The 9,960-nt window shown below is 40.5% G+C and overlaps 1 protein-coding gene across 1 annotated transcript; it reads right to left on the bottom strand.

Annotated features, from left to right (window-relative positions):
• Window positions 1-360: 360 nt before the first annotated feature.
• On the bottom strand, window positions 361-9,394 carry LOC133719709 (DNA polymerase alpha catalytic subunit-like). The gene is made up of 11 exons (XM_062145878.1): window positions 9,374-9,394; window positions 3,279-3,472; window positions 2,961-3,131; window positions 2,769-2,852; window positions 2,556-2,630; window positions 2,258-2,322; window positions 1,980-2,070; window positions 1,683-1,871; window positions 1,246-1,409; window positions 775-899; window positions 361-679 (listed from the first exon to the last, which is right to left on the bottom strand). The coding sequence occupies exons 2-10, from the start codon at window positions 3,456-3,458 to the stop codon at window positions 836-838; spliced, it is 1,083 nt and encodes a 360-aa protein (XP_062001862.1). The 5' UTR covers window positions 3,459-3,472; window positions 9,374-9,394; the 3' UTR covers window positions 361-679; window positions 775-835.
• Between the last annotated feature and the right edge of the window lie 566 nt (window positions 9,395-9,960).

The raw sequence follows: 9,960 nt of genomic DNA, 5'->3' as shown, positions 1-9,960 counted from the left end.
TTTCATTTCGGAACTGATGTTTGGCACTCGGTAGTATATCGTTTTTGACAATGAACCGATGTCTGGACATTTTAGTAACATCGGTTTTCATTTCAGAACTGATGTTTCGCACTTGGTAGTATATCGTTTTTGACAATGAACCGATGTCTGGATATTTTAGTAACATCGGTTTTCATTTCGGAACGGATGTCTGGCACTCGGTAGTATATCGTTTTTGACAATGAACCGATGTCTGGATATTTTAGTAACATCGATTTTCATTTTGAAACTGATGTATCTGTATTACTGGACATCAGTTTTTATGGCTAAAACTGATTTCAACTTTATATCTAGACATCACATTCTATAAAGAGGATGATGTCCACAAAATAGAACTGTGATTATAAATTGCAAATTGGGGTATTATATCCGATATTCATCATCCTTAACAGTTTACAAAATGGGCAAAATAAAACCCCAATTCATGCACCTATATACTACAAGGCTAGCCTAGCAATTAGTATTCTTGTTTGTTCATAATTGCTACAAAAAAGTTAATTAAAAGCTGGTCTAACTCAAAATCAAGAAACTGGTCAGAACCTACAGCAGAGTCTATAAGTAGTCGGCTACTTCAATGCGGACCTCGTCAAGTTGTTGTTGGGTATACCCTTTCCGATCATTTACCGCCCACTACAAATACCTATAATTCAATAAATAAATCACTTATCTGAAATAGAAAAGAAAACAATTGGGAAGCTAATTGCCATAACTCTTGTTACTTGGTAAAGTACTTACAGTTTCATTGCTTCTACCAGTCAATTTGAGATATTGTAAGGCATAAGGAATTAGTAACAGTTCAGAAGAGTGTCAAGCATGCTAGCTTTAGCATGCAAGTACCGAAGTACGCATCAAGAAAAAGCCTGACACAAGAAGCAACCCTTTTTAAAATCAAATATGTGCTGGTATATTAATTAGGACTTGACATATATACCTGACCAAGCAATTGACAAATTACTTCTAAATCACACCAATTACCAATACCAAAGGGTAATGGCACACCCTTAATTTGGCATAAAAATTGAAGCCTGTCTCTAGTGAACCAACACACAGGAACAGAGGACCTTGTTTTTTGTTTAATTAACTCGAAATGAGCCCAAATTGAGCATAAGATTCTATTCTCCACTTTTGAAATACAAGTTTACAAGAGAAACCCTTTATCACAGAAATTAAATTTCATTGAGAACAAGATAAGCGAGTAAAGCCCACCTGCCCTCAATGCTCAAGACATTTGATCCGGCTTTAGAATTCTTATCTGCAGCCACTTTAGTAAACCCCATAGGAAATATGCCACCAACAAGCTTACGGACAACAGTAAAGTGGCTCAGCATACCAGGACTCTTCCATTCTGAGTCCTTCACAGGAGTGTCAATCTAAAAGTCCAAACAGCACTGTATTATGAAATATAGTATATATGTTGTGTAACTTAGCATAATAGAATCAATGAATGAATACGAATTTATGAAATGACACATTATGAAAGTGGAATACAAAGGATAAAGCTTATGAAGATTATATAAATGGAGAAACTTTCTGTTACATGTCATGGGTAAATCCCAGTAGACATGCAATGATTGTGCACTCCAACAAGACAACTCAATAATTAGCAAAACACAAGGCAGTGTAAAATAGATTCTAGGTCTTACCTTGGCCTTGTTACAGCAGACAACAGATGCAGAGACAATTTCGTTAACATTCTGCTTCTCATTGATAATAGTTTTCAAACTTATTGCAGTAACAACCACTTGAGGAATATCTACAGTTTTCTTTGTGGAAGCTGAGACCCTTATATCTTTCGGAGCATTCACGATCACCTCAAATTTGCACCAGCTTACCTGTACAGTAAAATGACATAATCTTAACAAAGAAACCAGAAAGAAGCCAAATATGGATTTCACAATATGACTAAGATGATGATGTATGCTGAGACTTGAAGATCTCACCCGTTGTGGAGCTGGGCAGATGGAAAAATTTGAAACTGATAGCCAAGAAGGTCCTTTTATCTTCCTTTTAACAAGGAAAAGTTCCAACGCGCTGCATAATATGTTTTGTTTTTCATTATTTCTTCTAAAGAAGAGTTTATAGTAAGATAATTGTTTTCTTTAAGATTGTATCTACCTGTAGGTAATCAAACCAGGAATGAAAATATAATCACAGAAGGAAGATTCTAAAAGTTATATATCAGGTATTAAAAATGAAGAGCAACTCTAACTCTTTATACCTGCTATGAGTTCCTAGAAGAGCACAAAAAGTTTCTCCTTTTAGATCTGCTGATAGTGGTGGATCCTGCACCAGTGCAAATAATGTTCATAAGAAACTGAGTCAAAAAGTTTCTTTAATAAATCATCAAGTCATTCTGCATTATGCATCTCTGCTTCACAGGCAAAGTTAAATAGCAACGACCTATGAAACTCCAAACATCTATGAGCAAGAAGCTGTAATACAGTTGATTTGCGATTGAAGGTCACTTTAGTGCTACCTAATAACCCTATTGATTTCATACTGGTTGAGTTATATACCCGGAATGGATAATTGATCTTCAGTACATAATTCTCCCCTGCAGGTATGTCAGATCGCTCAAAAGCATAGTTCCTCTGCAGTGTTCACATAACAGAAAGTGAGCAACAGAGGAAGAAAGAACATGAAAGTACTATGAACCTCCAAAAAAGTTTATTTTCTCATAACTGAGTCAACGCACAATTGGAAATATCAGAATTATTGAGTATGCAAACCTTGACAGGTGCCATGCTAAAAGCTGATACATTGAGATCCAACAACTTCTTTGCTAATTCATTCTTTAATTCTGAAGCCGCATCCTGATGATGTAGAAAAGAGCATCAACAGTAGCAACCCAAAAAAAAAACAAAGACAAGGCCAAACTAAATTTTATCTATATTCAAGCTTATACAGAAGAAAAAACCTACATGCAGCTTCTTACGAAAATCTGTGGGTGAAATCCTTGAGTCCTCGGCATCCTTTTCAAGCTTCATCATTTCGTCAGTTTGAAATAAAGGACTGTCCGGAATTGCATAGACACATCTTTGCATGTTCTTTACAACCGCACAACAACTCTGATATGAACTTCCTACTTTAACCTTCATCACAACAATGAATCAACTATAAAATAGGTTGATATGATTAAGCTCGTAAGATAATAACTCTTCAGAAATGAAACGAATTGCAAAACATTCATTAATAAGAACGCAAAATAAGTGTTATAACATAAAACTCGTCATGTTTACCTTCCCAAATAGATAAACAGTGCCCATATTAGGTCCATAGAACTCTTCGTAAGCATCAAGCATGTAAAAGGGCAGTGACCCATCTGATTCCAGATCAAAATCCGAACTCCCTTCACTAATTGAGTCACTTTTGACCTCCACATTGCCGCTGCTACCAGTAAGCCCGGCCCCACCAGTCATCGCGGCCTTCCATCCTGCCATAACATCCAAAACAACCACTGCTCTGTTAAAAACTGGGTTAAACCATATGTACCCCAATTTCCACCAACAAAGCACCATAGTGTATTGATACCACAGTAACCATTCTCAATATGTAAACCACTAAACTAATCCTGCTTCCCTTCTCTCTCAACCCATTTTGAAAAAGAAAAAAAATATATATCAATCAAAATGGCCAAGTAGTAAACACACTCCATTCAAACACAATTATTAATGCTTCTTCCAAAGTCCAAACATATATAAGTTACTGCTGTTTGGCTCCAATTTTGCTGCAGCTGGTCAACAGTCTCTTTTCTTGCGCGGGCGTGCCAGCACCGTTCGGGTGCGGTTGTCGGGGGTGTCCCTTGACCTGACTTCTTTCAAGCGATTGTAGACGAGGAGAGCACCAACCTCGTCTTGGGGATTCTTTCTGCCTCGTGGTGAGGACTTTGCTAAAGTTTCTTCTTGTTAACACAATCGATACTCAATATTGTAGATCGAACAGAGCGACATCACCGGGAAATGTTGAGATCTTGCTAAAGCGTGACTTTAGCTTGGCTGGGTTGCTAGGGCGTTACCCTTGCTTGGCTGGTTCTGTAACCGTTGTGGTCGCGGCACTACCGTCGGCTCCCGAGGAGACTAGGACCGAAGCACGTTGACAGAGGGTTTGGTGGCACTGAAAGTCGGCTTCTGAGAAGACTAGGACTAGGAGTGAGATCACCGCTAAGAGAAAGAGAAAGAGAGGGAGAGGAGTTGCTCTTAGAGAGGTTTGCTCTAGAGAGAACTTAGATCATCTTAGAGATGTTTTGATGTTGTGAATGTGTGTTGCTAGGGCGTTACCCTTGCTTGGCTGGTTCTATAACCGTTGTGGTCGCGGCACTACCGTCGGCTCCCGAGGAGACTAGGACCGAAGCACGTTGACAGAGGGTTTGGTGGCACTGAAAGTCGGCTTCTGAGAAGACTAGGACTAGGAGTGAGATCACCGGTAAGAGAAAGAGAAAGAGAGGGAGAGGAGTTGCTCTTAGAGAGGTTTGCTCTAGAGAGAACTTAGATCATCTTAGAGATGTTGTTGTTGTGTTGTGAATGTGTGTTTTAGAATGAGAAGAGAAGGTGTTTATATAGGGAAGAAAAAGAAGAGTGAAATGATGAGTGGAAGAAAAATAATGAAAGTAGATCTAAGTTCACTTGTAAAATATGGAAAAGATAGAAAAAAGATGAAATGAAAGCAAAGCATGAAGGTGCAGCAACATGGAAGTGGTGATGATCTATTAAAGAGATTGTAGAAGAAAAATATATCCAAGGAAAAAGAGAAAAGCATCTAGCTTTCTTCATGTGGGTAGGAAACATGAACATGTGAATATTGAGCTGGTTTTAGGTCAGTTTCTGCCCCTTTATTCCTTCAATTATTTCTCCAACAAGACTTCATTATATGCCTTCGACTTATTCATATGAAATGTTCCACTATGAGTTTAGATCATCCTGACAAATTTTTAGATTTTTATTCCATGTGGTTGGGCCGAAAATGCTGCTGGACCTCTTACAGGTCCTGTTTTCCAGTTTTGCTTCTGTAGAAAATTGGGCTAATTGTTTGAAGGCCTTCCACTCAAAAAAAGCTATTGCACTCTTCATAATAAATGATCCTTGGGCTTTCTAGAATTAATCTGGAAAGTTTCAGCTCATTTCAAGTTCATTTGGTCAGTCTGCCGCCCCTCCTTCCTTGTTTAGCTCGGTTTCTCCTAGCCGAAGTAGGAAAATGTGCTAAAGTTAACTTTTCATGCTTCCATGCTTCCATAGTAGGCTTTCATAGTAGGCTTTATTTAGCCTCTAAATATATATTTCGAGCTTGTCGACAATATATAGCTTGAGCCACTGATATTGGCTCAATTTCTCCAAGACGTGCCTTGTCAGGCCAAAATGTTCATTTTGGGTCCAAACATTGCCCCCAAGACCTCGAAGTCAAAGGTCTTCATCTTGACTGAAGAGGTCTTGAATCAGCACTCCTCTTATAATGTCGTTGCTCCAAAGCCACTTGTATTGGCTTGACTAAAATTACTTGAACAGTAGCCTTTCTCCCTCTTAATTATCCATAGTGAGCATACATATATTAATCGCCAGTCTTCCTTCGCGAACCATCCTTTGCGAGGCCATGTAATTAAAACCACTTCGCTGCCAACAATTCGCAACCCAGCTTTCGCCACAATTATTGGCAAAAATATTGATTTGACCTCCTCCACTGCTAATACCATACTAGGCATATTAAATGCCTCTTGTATATGTGCCCAGACCAATACCAATGGCCTCTTAAGTATATTAGCAAGTTCCAGCCACTATTAGGCAAGAACACAATTTTTTGCATCCTCCGCGACACACAAATTTGAAACTCTTTTTGTATTTTTGTATTTTTTTTTTTATTTTAATAAGACATTGTGAATCAAGGTTAATTTAGACATGCGGCCCAAGTATAGTCGTCTAGACACAAATTTTCTTTCAAATCCTTTGGGCAACCTTACTGAAATGGCCAGGTGGGGGAGGGCGAACAAGAGAGGCAGAATCCATTTTGGCATGAGCTACTCCCACATAGTGGTTTAGGCCCATTTGCACGCACTTCTGGATTCAAGAACCTGTCATGAACGTTGTCCCCTTTCTAGACACCATTTCACATAGGCTATACTTACTAAGATGAGAAAGGTCATAAGTGTGAAGACAGTTCAACAAGTGTTAATAAAAGCCGCCCTTAACCTTAAGGGACCTGAACTAGGCACCAATAAGGAGTTTAGGCCAATATTAACAAAAGAGACTTCACCTATTCCGTTATGATTCACAAATGACGAAAATAAAAATGAAAACTGAAAATTGACAGGAAATTTAAAAACAAAGAAAGAAGTTAGCAGCACTATATTTGGCTAACCTCCAGAAGGCCACGGGGGAGGCCATCTATGCTTCACTCCAAGCTCCGATGTATCAAAATTTGTAGGGTAAAAATCCCTCCTATGAGAGCTTGTAGAAAAAGAACAAAGATACTTCTCGTTGAAGAATTTGGAGGAATTTGGCTCGTGAGAGGGGTATTCTTGCCCCCCAAGTATCTTTGTTGGTTGACGAGACATGATCTCCAATTGTAATTTGGAAGATGACGGTGTCCCAAGATCGGCTTTGTCGCCAACTGTCGCCAACTTCTCTTGATCAAAGGGATGATCATGGGTCATATCTTGCCCCCCATGCATCTGATCAGTAGCCACATATTTGGCTTGATCAGTGGAGACATCAGATATTTGTTCAGAGACAATTTTCTTGTCTGAAGAACAATCTTGTTGATGACGTTCTCCATAAGTAGCCTCTATGTAAGGCTGTGATTCACCAGTGAGGCCATTAGGTTGATTGCCACCTATAGGCAAATCAGCCTCATAAATGACCTCTTCTCGAGCGTTCTGCTCAATTTCTAGGTCCCAATCGCGAAACCTCTGCTTTGTTTTTGCGATCAAAATGGCCATGTCCCTGGCTTGCTTTTCTTTATTCCTCTCGATGTTGGCCATGATGATCGCGAGCTGTTCATCAATGCTTGCCCCCTCTGGGATGGGAATAGGCATAAACTCATCATTAATGGCGGTATCGCCAATGGTGGCAACATTGTCCATCAATTCACTTTAGGAATTTCTTTTGGCAAAGATTTTCCCCTGGCATCTCAATGATGACGAAAAAAGACTCTAGTATAGTCCCACTGGGCGTGCCAAAATGTTTGGCTCCAATTTTGCTGCAGCTGGTCAACAGTCTCTTTTCTTGCGCGGGCGTGCCAGCACCGTTCGGGTGCGGTCGTCGGGGGTGTCCCTTGACCTGCCTTCTTTCAAGCGATTGTAGACGAGGAGAGCACCAACCTCGTCTTGGGGATTCTTTCTGCCTCGTGGTGAGGACTTTGCTAAAGTTTCTTCTTGTTAACACAATCGATACTCCATATTGTAGATCGAGCAGAGCGACATCACCGGGAAATGTTGAGATCTTGCTAAAGCGTGACTTTAGCTTGGCTGGGTTGCTAGGGCGTTACCCTTGCTTGGCTGGTTCTGTAACCGTTGTGGTCGCGGCACTACCGTCGGCTCCCGAGGAGACTAGGACCGAAGCACGTTGACAGAGGGTTTGGTGGCACTGAAAGTCGGCTTCTGAGAAGACTAGGACTAGGAGTGAGATCACCGCTAAGAGAAAGAGAAAGAGAGGGAGAGGAGTTGCTCTTAGAGAGGTTTGCTCTAGAGAGAACTTAGATCATCTTAGAGATGTTTTGATGTTGTGAATGTGTGTTGCTAGGGCGTTACCCTTGCTTGGCTGGTTCTGTAACCGTTGTGGTCGCGGCACTACCGTCGGCTCCCGAGGAGACTAGGACCGAAGCACGTTGACAGAGGGTTTGGTGGCACTGAAAGTCGGCTTCTGAGAAGACTAGGACTAGGAGTGAGATCACCGGTAAGAGAAAGAGAAAGAGAGGGAGAGGAGTTGCTCTTAGAGAGGTTTGCTCTAGAGAGAACTTAGATCATCTTAGAGATGTTGTTGTTGTGTTGTGAATGTGTGTTTTAGAATGAGAAGAGAAGGTGTTTATATAGGGAAGAAAAAGAAGAGTGAAATGATGAGTGGAAGAAAAATAATGAAAGTAGATCTAAGTTCACTTGTAAAATATGGAAAAGATAGAGAAAAGATGAAATGAAAGCAAAGCATGAAGGTGCAGCAACATGGAAGTGGTGATGATCTATTAAACAGATTGTAGAAGAAAAATATATCCAAGGAAAAAGAGAAAAGCATCTAGCTTTCTTCATGTGGGTAGGAAACATGAACATGTGAATATTGAGCTGGTTTTAGGTCAGTTTCTGCCCCTTTATTCCTTCAATTATTTCTCCAACAAGACTTCATTATATGCCTTCGACTTATTCATATGAAATGTTCCACTATGAGTGTAGATCATCCTGAAAAAATGTCAGATTTTTATTCCATGTGGTTGGGCCGAAAATGCTGCTGGACCTCTTATAGGTCCTGTTTTCCAGTTTTGCTTCTGTAGAAAATTGGGCTGATTGTTTGAAGGCCTTCCACTCAAAAACAAGCTATTGCACTCTTCATAAGAAATGATCATTGGGCTTTCTAGAATTAATCTGGAAAGTTTCAGCTCATTTCAAGTTCATTTGGTCAGTCTGCCGCCCCTCCTTCCTTGTTTAGCTCGGTTTCTCCTAGCCGAAGTAGGAAAATGTGCTAAAGTTAACTTTTCATGCTTCCATGCTTCCATAGTAGGCTTTCATAGTAGGCTTTATTTAGCCTCTAAATATATATTTCGAGCTTGTCGACAATATATAGCTTGAGCCACTGATATTGGCTCAATTTCTCCAAGACGTGCCTTGTCAGGCCAAAATGTTCATTTTGGGTCCAAACAACTGCATGTTAACCATCAATGGGTTAAACCATATATAAGTTACTCCATCAATGGGTTGAGAGAATCTGAGAACAAATGAAGTTTTTAAATATCAACCTTAAAAAACAGAGACTCACCCATATTAAAAACATCAATGAAGTTTCCTCCAACTGTTTCCTACAACCGCAACAGTCGCAAAAAAGATACAAAACAGATACATAACTAAAGATACAATCTTCAAAATCTACGATATGGGATCCAAAACCAATACATCAAACAATTCAATGCTTTACCAAAACAGATACAAGTCTACAAATGCAACTCAATTTCAAATTTTCAAGTCCAAATTCAAAACAGAAAGGCAAAAAGTGACTGATGCAATTCGAACCCAGAAATCCAGAAGGACAAAACAGATCACATATCCAATTTTCATCTCATATCAGTCATATGTATAGCGTATAGCAAAAGAAACAGATGCAATTCGAACCCAGAAATCGAAGCAAGAAAGATGGCAGCAACTTACCAAGCTTGAAGTTTCCAAAACTGAAATTGAAGCTGCTTCACCTAGTAGAGTTCGAGCCAAACCCGGACTTGAAGATTGAAATTGAATACCCAGAAGCAGAAATTAAGAGGAAGCCATAACTCGATTAAAGAGTGAAGACCCAGAAGCAGAAATTAAGAGAAACAGAAACCCAGACTCACCGCGCACCGTCAGTCCATCACGGCGTCACCGTCGAAGAAGGAAAAGGCGTCGTGCGGCCGTGCCGGAGAGAGAAACAGAGAGAGAGAGAGAGAGAGAGAGGAGAGCGGGGCTAAGGGAGAGAGAGAGAGAGGCGAGCTTTAGAACCATGCTGGCACTTGGTGCTCGAAGTCGCACCAATCGAGGAGGATAAACTCCTTGGAGGCAGGTTGGACCAGTTGGGGTTCGGATCTCGGAGCAACGACGTCGTGGTGTTGGAAGAGAAACACCGGCAGAGGCGATGGCGCCAGTGAGGGGACGGAGGCAGTAGTTCAATGAGGGAGAGACAGTAGCCATGGAAAGAGAGCAGGAGAGGGAGGAGAGCGCTAGGGCTTCAGAGAAGAGCGAGAGAGAAAGAGCTGAACGCAGAG

This window comes from Rosa rugosa, chromosome 7, assembly GCF_958449725.1.
Source record: "Rosa rugosa chromosome 7, drRosRugo1.1, whole genome shotgun sequence".
Classification (NCBI taxonomy): domain Eukaryota; kingdom Viridiplantae; phylum Streptophyta; class Magnoliopsida; order Rosales; family Rosaceae; genus Rosa; species Rosa rugosa.
The sequence above is the reverse complement of the archived record's forward strand: the minus strand, read 5'-3'. Positions and strand labels throughout refer to the sequence as shown.